Source organism: Colossoma macropomum, unplaced genomic scaffold (genome assembly GCF_904425465.1).
Source record: "Colossoma macropomum unplaced genomic scaffold, Colossoma_macropomum, whole genome shotgun sequence".
In the NCBI taxonomy this organism is placed as follows: Eukaryota; Metazoa; Chordata; class Actinopteri; order Characiformes; family Serrasalmidae; genus Colossoma; species Colossoma macropomum.
In genome coordinates, this window is record NW_023494804.1 from 4,953,352 (window position 1) to 4,969,477 (window position 16,126).

General features: G+C 43.1%; 1 protein-coding gene across 1 annotated transcript; it reads right to left on the reverse strand.

Annotated features, from left to right (window-relative positions):
- Positions 1–12,844: 12,844 nt before the first annotated feature.
- Positions 12,845–13,925, reverse strand: LOC118825070 (trace amine-associated receptor 13c-like). Its single transcript, XM_036595602.1, has 2 exons — positions 13,848–13,925; positions 12,845–13,736 (listed from the first exon to the last, which is right to left on the reverse strand). Exons 1-2 carry the CDS (start codon positions 13,923–13,925, stop codon positions 12,903–12,905), a joined length of 912 nt encoding a protein of 303 aa, XP_036451495.1. The 3' UTR covers positions 12,845–12,902.
- Between the last annotated feature and the right edge of the window lie 2,201 nt (positions 13,926–16,126).

Sequence of the window (16,126 nt, forward strand, 5' to 3'; positions counted from 1 at the left end):
AGGAAGGATGTCCACATACTTTTGTCTATATAGAGCATTAAAAACTATATATATATCTGCAGCAGAATGTACCAAATATTTGAGCACCCTTGGGCCTCGGACCTTAAAATGTAATTCCGCCCTGCCCCTCAGTTGTAATGTTCCGCCTGCGGTATGCTCACCCATAACAATGGTATTAGTTCGTTCAGGATTTGTCTCGATTTGATCTTTTCTAGTGGAAATGTCTCTACTTTTTCACAGGATATAGTAATTGTCTGTCTTCCTGTCTGATGGGTCCACATGTTAGTTGCAATTTGCATGACAGGTACATCACTTATTGGTAGGTTAACAAAGGGCGCCCTAACTCTCTTTTTTGCTGTAGCTGTTAGTTGACATGGACAAGACTTACAATATTCTTTTAAATTGAGATACAGTATCCTTGCCCTCTGGCTGTGGTCTATTGCCCCAGATGCGCCCTGGATGGGAGATAGACCTATTTGCCTAGACCTAGTTGCAGCACTGAATATCTGGCCCTTTTGGGGTCTACTGAATATTTGTTGTTGCCACAACCTCATTGCATCACCTGCTTAGAGTATATTTTTTAACATTTTACATTGTTAGTAGACTTAAACTGCCCTGTCTAAACATTTTTTTTTGCAGGAATTGATTTCAGACTCATATAATATATGAAGAATATATATAAAGAAATATAATTAAGTTAATATGGTAAAACATTAGTTAGATTGTCTGTGCTGGTTTTGCAGAAACAGATGCCAAAGTAGATTCACAAATCATTCCATTTGTCATTTGCATTTCACAAACTGTCCAAAGCTTTCTTGAATTGAAGTTTGTTCATTCTCATGTTCTCTCTTTCTTCAGGTCAGACAGGGGCCTTATGCTGTCACGGATCATTCCTGATCTAAAGCTGTGCCCCATTAATATCTCAAAACTGCACTGACTCTTCATGCTCCACCTGTTGCTCTCAGTCAACATTCCCATTTTTCCTAAAGGTTTTCAGTGAGGTTGAGGTCAGGGCTCTGTGCAGGCCACTGGAGATCCTCCACACCAAACTCATCAAACCATGCCTGTATGGAGTTTGCTTTGTGCACAGGGGTACAGTCATGCTGGAACAGGAAACAGCCTTCCCCAAACTGCTGCCACAAAGGTGCATAGAATTGTGTCTATAATGTCTTTGAATGCTCTAGCATTCACGTAGCATTCTCCTGGCATCTGCCAATCCTGGATTCATCTATCAGACTGCCAGATAGTAAAGAATTATTCTTCACTCAAGAAAAGTATTTGTACTGCTCCAAGGTCCAGTGGCAGCATGCTTTGCACCACTATAGCCAACATTATGTATTACGTGCCTGCGATGCATGTATGTTTTGTTTTGGTTTGTTTTTCTCTTCTTCTCTTGCTCTCCTTTCACTTTACCGAACTACTATGCAGGTGTGCGATGCACCAATGAGGACATTGCTGATACTTGGCTGCGCTCTTCTGTCCACCAATCAGAGTCACCTTTGCTTTCCCGGGCCATCAAAGAGGCTAAGCGTGCCTACTCAAAGAAAATCCACAATCACTTTCAAAACACTGCTGACACACGGCGCATGTGGCAGGGCATCCAGGCTATCACCAACTACAAGCCACCTCCACTTGCTTGTGACAGTGATGCCTCCATTCCAGATGTGCTGAGTAACTTCTATGCTCGGTTTGAAGCACAGAACAGCATGACGGCTGAAGGAAAAACACTCCTTCTCCAAGTGAACAGGTACTGTGTCTGTCCACAGCTGATGTGCGGAGAACCCTAGGAAAAGCCCCTCGGAAAGCACCAGGATCTGACAGCATACCGGGCAGAGTGCTCAGAGGATGCGCTGAACAGCTGGCTGATGTTCTCACGGACATATTCAACATCTCTTTGAGCACTGCAGTCATTCCAACTTGCTTCAAGTCCACCATCATCATCCCTGTGCCGAAGAAGTCTCCAGTGTCCTGCCTCAATGAATACCGTCCCGTTGCACACACTCCAATCATCATGAAGTGCTTTGGGAGGCTTGTCATGAGGCACATTAAAGAGCAGCTTCCTCCTTCACTGGACCCACTGCAATTTGCATATCGCCCCAACCGCTCAACAGATGACGCCATCTCCACCACACTCCACCTGGCTCTCACCCACCTGGACAATAGAGACACCTATGTCAGAATGCTGTTCATAGACTTCAGTTCAGCATTCAACACCATCATCCCCAAGCAGCTGATAGGAAAACTGAGCCTGCTGGGCCTGAACACCTCCCTCTGTAACTGGGTCCTGGATTTTCTGACTGAGAGACCTCAGTTAGTCAGGATAGGTAATAACATCTCCAGCACCACCACACTGAGCACCGGTGCACCTCAGGGCTGTGTGCTTAGTCCACTGCTGTTTACCCTGCTGACTCATGACTGTACTGCAAAATACAGCTCAAACCACATCCTCAAGTTTGCTGATGACACGACTGTGGTGGGTCTGATCAGCAAAAATGATGCAGCGGCTAACAGACTGGTGCAGAACCAACAACCTGTCTCTGAACGTAGACAAAACTAAGGAGATGGTTGTTGATTTCCGGAGAGTGTGAGGTGACCACCGCCCACTTAACATCACTGGCTCGTCAGGAGCACCAAGTTCCTTGGTGTCCACATCACAGAGAACCTCACCTGGTCCCTCAACACCAACTCCATAGCCAAGAGAGCCCAGCAGCGCCTCTACTTCCTACTTCCACCCCACACACACACACACCTCTTTTGATGCACTACTTGAACATTGCTGCTAATTCTGTGTTTACACTGTTTTACTACCTCAGTAACAGCTGTGCTCACATATGTTATCTGACTGCATAACTCACAGATCACAGCATGTTAAATATCTCTGCCCCTTGTTCCACTACCTAGAAATGAGTGCTGTGTCGGTGCTGCACTGTCCTGTCTGTTTAATTTATCGTATTTATTGTATTGTTTCAAGCTTAATTTTTTTGTTTGCACACTTATGTCTGTCACATTCGCACTTTATACTTTTTGTACCTTGTTGCACCTTGTTCCTGGAGGGACATAATTTCACTCCACTGTGTACTTGTACATAGATGGAATGATAATAAAAGCCTCTTGACTTGACTTGATCTGCTGTTTGCTGAGGGGCAGGTCTTGGCAAATGAAAGGACCCACCTGAGAGGATTCAATAAATCCTCTGTTTGCTGAGGGGCAGGTCTTGGCAAAGAAAAGGACCCACCTGAGAAGATTCAATAAAACCTTAGAGCCTCCCTCCAGAAACTACATACCTGATGGGTTCACTGATAAAGCATGCATGTCGCCCACGCTTTTTCACTGTAGCCAGTGTAATAAAGCCGTTTTAGATAGAGTAGCTTCAGGCTCACTCAATCTAAAGGCTCAAATGGTGAAACCATGGACATCACATAGATGATGCTCTGGCATTCTGAATGGTTGCAATCACATTTTGGGGTAGCCCCGCAGAGGTCAAGTTCAACCTTTCATGGGCCAAGCCCAAAGTGCCAGGCGCTCCAGATGAGGGTGAAAAATCTCTCGCTGAGCTTGAGATAGGATATCCCTGCACAGCAGTAGAGGCCATAGTTGTGCACATAGCAGCTGAGTTATTTCTGCAAACCAGTGTTTCCCTGGCCAGTGAGGTGCTATCGGGATCAGCAAAAGCCCTTTCTTCTGCACCCTGGCTACAGTTGGAGTTATCAGATCCAACGGGGACAAGCATACTGGAGGGTCCGCAGCCACTCATGTGCTAATGCGTCCACCCCAACTGGGGCATGCTGGTTGTATAGAGAGTAGTAAAGAGGGCGCTGTGCACGGATGCACAGCGAGAGGACCCAATGGATAACTCATTGTGTGTTAAGGCGTTCCTCTTCTTCCGCTGAGAATGGAGGAGGACAAAAGGCAAATAATTTGATCGGATGGCATGATAGTGACAGATTGATAATTTTCAGAATAAATGCAGGGTTAGGCTTCAATATAAACCTCTCAGCGAGAGGACCAATGAGCGACTCATCTGTGTCAGTGTGCCGTCTAATGGCCTGAATGGGATTTGCATCCCGGGGCGCACTAACTGTGAAGTCTTTGCGGTCGACATCATTTGGGAGTGTGGGCACATATAAGCTGCATGCCTCTTTTATAGGGACTTTTTTGTTCAATGAAAAACCTTTTAATTGGGATGACTGCACCCTTGGCACTTGGTCTGGATGCGCGCTGTTGAACACTTTTATTAAAGAGGGGCACTAGTGTGTTCTTATGAGACTCAACTGTGGCTCTAACTGGCTTTTTTGGTCTCCTCCTCTTTGTGAGGTTGTGGGTTGTGGGCACTGGTGCAGCCTCTGCATGCCGTTTGTAGGGGAGGGAACATGCTCTTTGGAACAGGTTCATAAACAGCGCTTCTGAACAAGGAGGGACTGTTGTCTGGCTGGGCCCTTTCTTTCCCCTCTGAGGGTAGAAGGCTAGGTAGCTCTTTTTCTCTCCCCCCTGAGTGGCAGGAGGGGTAGGGTGACCTCTCTGCATCACACTGGGGTGAAGCATTTCTTGCTCCAAGCACCTCTGGGTTGTGGTGCTTTGTTCTGACCCTGGGCTGCACTATGCTGATGGATGCACCACAGACTGAGCAAACATCTGCTGAGGTGCCACCGGCGGGGGCATTTGCTTCTTGCAAAACTGGAGCACTTCACCCTCTCGCTTTTTTCTTCACATTGCTTCTGCATGGTGGCCACTACTGGGCCAAAGAGGCCTTTGGGGTCCACAGGCACATCTGGGAGAAGCTGGACAAACTGAGCCATCATGATTGTTCACAAGCTACCATCAAGGCCCTGGCTCTCCCTGAGGCTTGATCTGTGCATCTGTGCAGGAGTAGGCAGAGGTCAGTGACTGACCTTCCCTGGATGGGGTTTTTTAGCTGAGAAAGAATTGTTCCACAAACGTGTGGCTTCCTCCAGGCACTCCAGAAAAATGGCATCAGTTGTCTTGCAGAACACTTCACCTTCAGCAGCCGCTTACCCTCACAGCAAGTGTCTAGGATGCCGAGCTTTTCAGCTGCTCTCTTGCAGACATTGTGCAGATCTATAATGGTGGTGGGGTGTGGTGACCCATCAGCCATGCTGCACTTGCTCCCTGAAGCTACAGGCTTTGCAGCCTGTGCAGAGGGAATGAAGGACTCATTATAGTCTTCCTCTTCTTCCTCTTCAGAAATGAGAGTAACAAACTCTTCCCCCGAGTCAGAGCCATCTGTGACCACGTCGTGTCTGGCCGTGAGGCTGGTGTCCGCTTTGTCAAGGAGAAGTTGCCACAAACAAAAATTACAATTCCCAATGTTTTTGCTGCTTTAGTTTCAGAAAAGATCAATTTTTTTACTCCACGTTTAAAGGAGGTAAAGTTTGTCACAGCTGTAACAGCTTTAGCTTGACGTCTTGCCACTTTAAATATGATTGAAAACAAGACCAGTATAACAGAACAAGGAGCTAGAAAAAAAATGACCAGGTCAGTAAACACGCAGGAATATTTTACAGGCATTACACACTCTCCATCACAGCTATTGGACGTAGATTGAAAAAGATGGTCATTAAAGTACACATGGATGATCACATACAACAAACAGAATGACCAGCCTAGAAATATGACCATAGATATTTTAGAAGCTGTGATTCTTGTGGAATAAAGCAGAAGGTCGCTGATAGCAATGTACCGGTCAACTGCAATGAATAATAAGCTACAGAGTGATGCTAACACTGAGAGACCATTGATTATTGGAAAAACAGAGCATGCTATTGTTCCAAGATACCAACAGGAGTCAATTAACTGCATTATTTTCACAGGCATAACAAACAGTCCCACAAGAAGATCCGCCACAGCCAGAGAGAGGATGAGCAGGTTGGTTGGAGTGTGGAGCTGCTAGAAGTGAAAGATGGAGATGATCACCAGCAGATTCAGAAACACAGTGAACACAGAAATACATGCGAAAATAATTAACAAAAATGTATTTGCAGGGCCTGTTCGCACCTCCTTTCTGCAAGATGAGTTGTTGTCAGGAAAGCAGTATTGAACTGTGATGTTCTGCCTGTAGTCTGTGTTGTCCATCTAAAATAGATGCTGCTCTGCCAGTTGTAACTGATCCTGTTGTCCAGTAGTGCTGAACTGGGTGATTTGGCTTTTTGCAATGACTCTTTATACATAAGCATGAATCCTCCCACTGACACATGAATGGCCAGTTTGTCCTTAACATCAGTCACTCATCTGAAATACAGCATTGCATCATTACTTACTGTGAAGGTTCACATTTAAAGGGGGTGGGGGTGTTTAAAGTAATAGATGATAACAAATGTCATAGTTACTAATTTTGCATACAGAATAAGTGAAACATTGCAGATGAACCTAAAGGGCTGTAATACTGCTAGTGACCAGATGAGAGTTGTGAGGTTACTTGAATATATGACATACTGTGTGCTTTTCATATGTATAGAAAATTTACATTAAAAATCCTACAACAACATTGCCTTTAAAGACCCTGAGGTCTTCTGTACGACCCATTCTACTGCCAAAATTTTTCCGAGATTCATAAATCTGTGCTTGATTTTATATACCTTTTAGCAATGGGTGTGACCTGAACTCAAAAATAAGGAGGGGTGTCCACATACTTTTGTCCATATAGAGTATATAAGCTTGTAGAAACACCACTTTGCTATCTGCTTTAATAATAGTTAAAATAATAAGCAATAATAATACATAACTTGAAGGCCTTGAGATCAGATAATATTTCTCATTTTGATTTTTTAATCTGGGCGGCACAGTGGCGCAGTGGGTAGCGCTGTCGCCTCACAGCAAGAATGGGTCATTTCTGTGTGGAGTTTGCATGTTCTCCCCGTGTCTGCGTGGGTTTCCTCCGGGTACTCCGGTTTCCTCCCACAGTCCAAAAACATGCAGTCAGGCCAATTGGACATGCTAAATTGCCCCTAGGTGTGAATGTGTATGTCTGTCTGTCTGCCCTGTGATGGACTGGCGATCTGTCCAGGGTGTATCCTGCCTTCCGCCCAATGACAGCTGGGATAGGCTCCAGCACCCCACTGCGACCCAGAAGGATAAGCGGTTTAGATGATGGATGGATGGATGGATGGATTTTTTAATCTTTTGTACATGTTCAATAGCTGTTTGTGCACCCAATGTTTATATCTGCAGTGGAATGCACCAAGTGGGGCTTGTGGTCTGAGGCCCCAGGCAGTCAGAAACCCCTGGGCACTGTCCCCTTTGACCTTTAACTCTAATCCATCCCTGGCCCTAAGCTGTAATATTCTGCCCTCAGTGTACCAACCCATGACAATAACTGTATCACTGCATCCTGATTTGACCTTTTCCAGTGGAAATGTCTCTGGATACTTTGTGACAATATATAGTGATTGTCTGTCCTTCCTGTCTGATGGGCCCACACATTAGTGTCATTTTGCATAACAGGTACATCATTAGTTGGTAGGTTAACAAAGGATATCCTATCTCTCTTCTATGCTGTTGCTGTTAGTTGACATGCAGGACATGACATGCAATATTCCTTTACATTCCTTGCCATTTACCTCTCCTTGCCAAGGACCATACATGGCTGTGGTCTTTTGCCCCATGTCCCACCCAGGGCATATTGTGACCTAGCTGCAGCACTGAAGGTCTGATGCTTTGGGGACTGCTGAATATTTTTTGTTGTCAACCAACCTCATTGTCACTTGATTAAGGCATTTTTTCACATTTCACACTGTTGGTAGTCCTAAACTGCCCTGTCCAAACTATTTGGTGGCTCTATGATGGCTGTGTAGAACTGCACCATCAGCTCCTGGGGCAGGTTGAACTTCCTCGGCTAACACAGGAAGTACATCCTCTGCTGGGCTCTCTTGATGATGGAGCTGATGTTGCTGTCCGACTTCAGGTCTCTGGTGATTGTTGTGCCCAGGAACTTCGAGGACTCCACTGCCATCACAGTTCTGTCCAGGATGGTGAGTGCTGGCAGGGTTGGAGGGCTCCTCCTGAAGTTCACTTTCATCTCTGCTGTTTTCACTGTATTCAGCACCAGGATCAACCACCTGTCTGTAAGCAGACTCATCACCATCTTGGATGAGACCAATGACTGTAATGTCATCTACAATCTTCCAGATTTTGACTGAGGGGTCCCTTTAGGTACAGTCGTTAGTGAGAAGAGCAATGGTGAGAGTACACAACGCTGTGGAGCACCCGTACTGATGATCTGGGTTTTGGAGGTGAACTTTCCCAACCTCACCTGCTGCTCTCTGCCAGTGAGGAAGTTGGTGGTCCACTGGCAGGTGGCGGTTGGCACCCTGAGTTGGAGTAGTTTGTTGTGTAGCTGTCCTGGGATGATTGTATTAAAAGCTGAACTGAAGTCCAAGAACAGAATTCTTGCATAAGTTCCTGGGTGTTCAAGCTGTTGGAGAATAAGATGGAGTCCCATGTTCACTGTGTTGTCCACTGACCTGTTTGCTCGGTATGCAAACTGCAGCGAGTCTAGCAGAGGATCTGTGATGTTCATCAGATGAGTAAGCACCAGTCTCTCAAAAATTTCATGACTTCATACAGAAGATTTCTTGGGAACTGGTATTATGGTGGAGCGTTTGAAACAGGAAGGTACGACACACAGCTCCAGTCATTCGTTGTAGATTGTTGTGAATACAGGTGTGAGCTGGTTGGCGCAGGTGCTCAGACAGGAAAGTGATACACCATAAAGGAAGGTGATGCACCATAAAGGAGGGTGACGCACCCTCCTTCGTGCTCCACCTATTACGTCTTTTGTTTGTTTTTTTGTTTTTTTTTAACCAAAGCATTGTCTACACTGGTGGTGCTGAGATCTATGGTCCTAACCAGGCCTGAGGGAAAGTTCTCTGATGCCCCTGGGATTTGCAGCAATGGTGGTACCTGATTGTGTTATCCAGTAATGTTATACTGGTCCAGTAAACAAGACCAGTATAACAGAGCAAGGGGTCAGAAAAAAAACTACAAGGTCAACAATGACCCAGGAAAATTTTACTGACACTACACACTCTCCATAGCATCTGGTGGAAATCTGAGATGGAAGGAGATGGTCATTAAAGTAAAAATACATTATAGCAAACAGCAGACAGAAAGACCAGCCTAGAATTATCATCATAGACATTTTACAAACTGTGATTCTCGTGGAATACAGTAGAGGGTCAGTGACAGCGATGTAGCGATCGACTGCAATAAGAACCAGGTTACAGAGAGATGCTGACATTAAGAGGGCATTGATCACAGAAAGAATACAGCATCCCAGTTTTCCGAGATACCAACAAGAGTCGATTAATCGCATGATTTTCACAGGCATAACAATCAGTCCCACAAGAAAATCCACCGCAGCCAGAGAGAGGATGAGCAGGTTGGTGGGAGTGTGGAGCTGCTTGAAGTGAGAGATGGAGATGATCACCAGCACATTCAGAAACACAGTGAACACAGATACACATGTGAGGAAAATGTAGAAAAACATATGAACAGTTCCTGTTCGGACCTCCTTTCTGCAAGATGAGTTGTTGTCAGGAAAGCAGTATTGAACTGTAATGTTCTGCCTGTAGTCTGTGTTGTCCATCTGAAATAGATGCTGCTCTGCCAGTTGGAACTGATCCTGTTGTCCAGTAGTGCTGAACTGGGTGATTTGGCTTTTTACAATGACTCTTAATACATAAGCATGGATCCTCCCACTGACACATGAATGGCCAGTTTGTCCTTTACATCAGTCGCTCATCTGAAATACAACATTGCATCATTACTTATTGTAAATGTCCACTGGTAAGACGTTGGGGGGTGTTTACAATAATAGTTGATTGTTTATGCTATAGTTACTAATTTTGCCTTCAGAATAAATGAAATGTTACAGGTGAACCTAAAGGGCTGTAATACTGCCAGTGACCGGTCTGAGTCATAATGCAGAAACAGAAGAATTCTGACACACATGGATCCTTAAAACATCGATTTTGAATGACAGAAATAAAATCAATGAAATCAGATAACATTTTAATTATTTAGCCTTTGTACATGTTCAATGGCTATTTGTTCACCCACTGTTTATATCTGCAGTGGAATGCACCAAGTATTTGAGCATCCTTGGGCCTTGTGGACTGAGGCCCCCTGAGGTCCCCTGCAGTCAGAGACCCCTGTGCACTGCCCCTTTGACCTTAAACTGTAATCCATCCCTGGCCCTGAGCTGTAATATTCTGCCCTCGGTGTGCCGACCCATGACAATAACTATATCACTGCATCCTGATTTGATTTTTTCCAGTGGAAATGTCTCTGGATACTTTGTGACAGGATGTAGTAATTGTCTGTCTTCCTGTCTCACTTCTCTGCTGTAGCTGTTAGTTGACATGCAGGACATGACATACAATATTCCTTTACATTAACATGCAGTCTCCTTGCCAAGGACCATACATGGCTGTGGGCCTTTGCCCCAGATGTCCCACCCAGGGCACAGTGTGACCTAGCTGCAGCACTGAAGGTCTGACGCTTTTAGGGGACTCCTGAATATTTGTTGTTGTCACCCTGTTAGAAGGTGGTACCCCTGGATGGAGGATTTCAGTTTTACATGGGTTTTGAGGTCAAGGTCTGTGTGGGTGGGCCGGCGCTTACTAACGTGATCACAAGTAGGTGCATGAAGTGACTTCATTAATTGATGGTACACAAACAAAACAATGAGCACAACAGAAAGAAAACGCAATAATGTTTACACTACATACAAGTAAATTTGAGTAACAGCCACAAGGCTGGAACTCCACACACACATCTCCAACACACGCTGACGCGAACTACACGGGTGACTAGTAGTGAGTACAGGTGAGCTTTTTCTGAATGGCTGACCCAGAGCTCTTGCACTCTAAGCTCTGCCCCAGACTACACTAAACCCCAACCCTGGGGTACATAACTAACACAAACACACAGCGCACACTGTACAGTAATGACATAACATACACCTGGTTGCAACCCATGACAGTCTTACCGGTAAGTATAAACAAATATTACATATAAAGATCATGATCACTCTAACAACTCTAACCCTTCTCCCTGCGTTGGTGGATCTGTCTGACCAGGATAAGAGGAGCCCCTGTTCTCACTGACAAAGGATGCACATCAAAGGAATACAGGTGACTCAAATGTCCATAACTCATGATGGTTATACTACAAGTCTCTAGACTGTAAAAGGGTTGGTGCTGGGTGTAAAGCTCACCACATCACACACACAGCTTCATTGCAGCACCTGATTATGGTATTTTTTCAGCATTTCACATTGTTGGTGGTCCTAAACCGCCCTGTCTAAACTATATTGCAGACACTGATTTCAGAGTGAGTGAATATTTCTGAAATATAATTCAGTTAATATGGTAAAACATTCAATGGATTATCTTTGTACTGGCTTTGTAGAAATAGAGGCCAACGTGGATTCAAAAATCACAACATTTTTCATTTGCATTTCACAAACTGTCCAAACCTTTTATGCATTGAGGTTTTTTCACTTTTTCTCCCGTTCTTTAGTGCAGGCAGTGCTGACACTAAGAGGGCATTGATCACAGAAACAATACAGCGTCCCAATTTTCCAGAATACCAACAACAGTCTATAAATTGCATGATATTAACTGGCATAAATCAGCCCCACAAGGTTATGCTGCATTATGCTGCCACTGATCACTCCTGACTGGCTCTTCATGCTCCACCTGTTGCATTTTTTTTTTTTTAAACCAAGGCATTGTCCACTGTGGTAGTGCTGAGATCTATGGTTCTAAGCAGGCCTGAGGGGATTTTCTCTGATTCCCTTGGGATTTGCAGCAATTGCGGGCCACCTGTGCACAGACAATACCGCTCTCCTGATCATGCACACTGCTTTTTCCACTGACCCATCGCCAAAGATGTTGGAGGCCAAAATGTACAAGAATTACACCAAGGTTTATACTTTTGGTAATCTTTTTGATGGCACATGGAGCTCCTCTGTTCAATCCTTCATTCATAGTTTTTCACATGCGATGTAAAAACATTAATAAGTGCCACAAAAAAGCACAACTTGGTGCAGTTTTATTGGAGACATGATCAGAATTTTCTTCTCAAAGCTCCTTATCTACAGCCTTGTCAAATTCTTGCTGATAAAGGAACATATGCTGACTTATGAAGATCATTATCATCATAATCTAAGATGAATAAGATTCTAAAAACATCATTTACTTTCCCCATGTTTTTTGCACATAGTCAAAACTGTCCACCAAGTTTAAGGCTTACTTAATGTTGGTGCTTATTGGTTGGATTGCTAGACAGACTAACTAGTTTGGTCGGTAAATAGATTTAAAACAAAATGAATGTAAATGTCCAAAAAATGTTGAGCCTCTAGCCACTGAGTGCCTCTGGGCATTCACTCATATTGTAGATCCAGCCAAAGTCTTAATGCATGGATGGCCATGGGCAGCAGTGTTTGGTCAAGATGCTGCTCCTTTTGACAACCCAGGCTAAACATAAGGATGTAAAACACACATAATACATTTTTCCTTATTAGTATTTTCAAATTGAGGTAGCTAAATCCTGAATTTTATTAATATGAAATATATTTTAATACAGGAATACAAAAAAAAAAACAGATAAATGTCAGCTGATGCCACACAAAGTAAAGTTGTATATACACATCAGATCTGATGAGAGACCAGATCTTATGCAGTTGCATGTTTTCACATGTTCAGAAAATGTAGTGGTTTAATTAAAATTATAGTAACATTATCAAAAAGTCAGATCAGTGATGAACAGCAAAGTAGAATTTACTCCAGCAGCCTTATTACTACTCTGTACAATAACTGTTTTCCAAATATATACATCTTAAAAAAATACATTTTGATAAGTCTTTACTTTAACAGCTGAAGTTAAGAACATCCTGGAAACAAATTAAACCTTGAAGATGAGGATTCAAATATCTTACATGATAAAATATACTTAGCTGATTTTCTGAACCATGGATAAAAAATGGCATATATTAATGGATTTACAGAGGAGTTAATGGAAAGTAGGCATGCTAACAGGGCCCACACTATTGATTCAGATGTGACACTTTTAGCTGACAAAGAATTGATAAAAAACGGTATCCAGCAAGCAAGATAAACAAAAACAACAATGCTCAGTGTTTTCGCTGCTTTGGTTTCAGAAGCACTCGAGAGTTTTGCTCCATGTTTCATTGAAGCTCCATTCTTCACAGCTCTAACAGTTCTAGCTTGACGTCTGGCCACATTAAAAATGATTGAATACAAGACCAGTATAACAGAGCAAGGGGCTAGAAAAAAAACTACAAGGTCAACAATGACCCAGGAAAATTTTACAAACACTACACACTCTCCATAGCATCTGGTGGAAATCTGAGATGGAAGGAGATTGTCATTAAAGTAAAAATACATGATAGTAAACAGCAGACAGAAAGACCAGCCTAGAATTATCATCATAGACATTTTACAAACTGTGATCTTTGTGGAATACAGTAGAGGGTCAGTGACAGCGATGTAACGATCAACTGCAATAAGAACCAGGTTACAGAGAGATGCTGACACTAAGAGGGCATTGATCACAGAAAGAATACAGCATCCCAGTTTTCCGAGATACCAACAAGAGTCGATTAATCGCATGATTTTCACAGGCATAACAATCAGCCCTACAAGAAGATCCACTACAGCCAGAGAGAGGATGAGCAGGTTGGTTGGAGTGTGGAGCTGCTTGAAGTGAGAGATGGAGATGATCACCAGCAGGTTCAGAAACACAGTGAACACAGATACACATGTGAGAAAAAAGTAGAAAAACATATAAACAGTTCCTGTTCGGACCTCCTTTCTGCAAGATGAGTTGTTGTCAGGAAAGCAGTATTGAACTGTGATGTTCTGCCTGTAGTCTGTGTTGTCCATCTGAAAAAGATGATGCTCTGCCAGTTGGAACTGATCCTGTTGTCCAGTAATGCTGAACTGGGTGATTTGACTTTTTTCAATGACTCTTAATACATAAGCATGGATCCTCCCACTGACACATGAATGGCCAGTTTGTCCTCAACATCAGTCACTCATCTGAAATACAAGATTGCATCATTACTTATTGCGAATTTCCACTGGTAAGATGTTGGGGGCTGTTTACAATAATAGTTGATTGTTTATGCTATAGTTACTAATTTTGCCTTCAGAATAAATGAAACGTTACAGGTGAACCTAAAGGGCTGTAATACTGCCAGTGACCGGTCTGAGTCATAATGCAGAAACAGAAGAATTCTGACACACATGGATCCTTAAAACATCAATTTTGAATGACAGAAATAAAATCAATGAAATCAGATAACATTTTAATTATTTAGCCTTTGTACATGTTCAATGGCTATTTGTGCACCCACTGTTTATATCTGCAGTGGAATGCACCAAGTATTTGAGCATCCTGTAATCTATCCCTGGCCCTGAGCTGTAATATTCTGCCCTCAGTGTGCCGACCCATGACAACAACTATAGCACTGCATCCTGATTTGATCTTTTCCAGTGGAAACGTCTCTGGATACTTTGTGACAGGATGTAGTAATTGTCTGTCTTCCTGTCTGATGGGCCCACATATTACTTTTTACATAACAGGTACATCATTAGTTGGTAGATCAACAAATGGTGCTCTATCTCTCTTCTATGCTGTAGCTGTTAGTTGACATGCAGGACATGAGTTACAATATTCATTTACATTAAGATACAGTCTCCTTCCCCCTTGGCTGTGGTCTTTTGCCGTAGATGTCCCACCCAGGGCATAGAGTGACCTAGCTGCAGCACCGAAGTTCTGACCCTTTTGGGGACTCCTAAATATTTGTTGTTGTCGCATAACCTCATTGCGTCACCTGTTTGAGGTATATTTTTTTTAACATTTCACATCTTTGGTAGACTTAAACCACCCTGTCCAGACTATTTTGCAGGCACTGATTCCAGAGTGAGTGAATATTTCTGAATATTTCTGTACCCAGTATATACTTTCCTGATCATGCACAGGATTTTTTTTTCACTGACCTATCACTAAAAGTGTGTGAGGGCAAAGTGTACAAGAATTATACTGATGTTTATATTTTTGGTCATTTTTTATTTCTGTGGAGTTCCTCAGCTATTATAATTTATTTTTATTTTTTTGTCATTTCTGAAAAAGCCCTCTGGTCTGTGTATAAATCTGAAACAAACTTAATGTAAATGTCTTATAAATGTTGAGCCCCTAGCCACTGAGTGCCATTGGGCAGTCACCCAGGTCACCCATATTGTAGATCTGGCCAAGGTGTGTAGATGGCCAAGGGCAACAGTGTTTGTCCAAGATGTTTTTTGCAACCCAGCTTACATATAAAGATGTAAAACAAACTTCATAATTTTTCATTTATATTTATTATTAAGATTTTCAATCTGATATTGATAAATCCTGCATTTTAGGAATATGAAATGTGTTTGAAGACAGGAATAAAAAGAAATTAGTTAAATTGATAAATTGGTAAATGTCAGCTGATGCCACACAAAGTAAAGTTGTATATACACATCGTATCTTATGAGAGACCAGATCTTATGCCATTGCAGATTTTCACATGTTCAGAAAAAACAGTGGTTTGATTGAAATTACAGTAACATTATTAAAAAGCCAGATGAGTGAACAACAGCTGAGTAGCATATACTCCAGCAGCCTTATTACTACTCTGTACAATAACTGTCTTCCAAATATATACATTATATATTCATGAATTCCAGCGTGGTACCGTGATAGGATGCCACCTGTGCAACAAGTCCAGTCGTGAAATTTCCTCGCTACTAAATATTCCACGGTCAACTGTCTGCGGTATTATAACAAAGTAGAAGCGATTGGGAACGACAGCAACTCAGCCATGAAGTGGTAGGCCATGACAGATTGGGGTCAGCAGATGCTGAGGCGCATAGTGCGCAGAGGTCGCCAACTTTCTGCAGAGACTTCATGTGGCCTTCAGATTAGCTCAAGAACAGCGTAGAGAGCTTCATGGAATGGGTTTCCATGGCCGAGCAGCTGCATCCAAGCCTTACATCACCAAGCACAATGCAAAGTGTCGAATGCAGTGGTGTAAAGCGCCGCCACTGGACACTAG

What these genes read in the sequence shown, in the direction of transcription:
- LOC118825070 (XM_036595602.1), bottom strand. Translation starts at nt 13,925, where the DNA reads ATGGACAACACAGACTACAGGCAGAACATCACAGTTCAATACTGCTTT. An exon ending in ACTCATCTTGCAGAAAGGAG is followed by an intron (nt 13,737 to 13,847) that starts GTCCGAACAGGA and finishes CACTTCAAGCAG; the next exon opens with CTCCACACTCCAACCAACCT.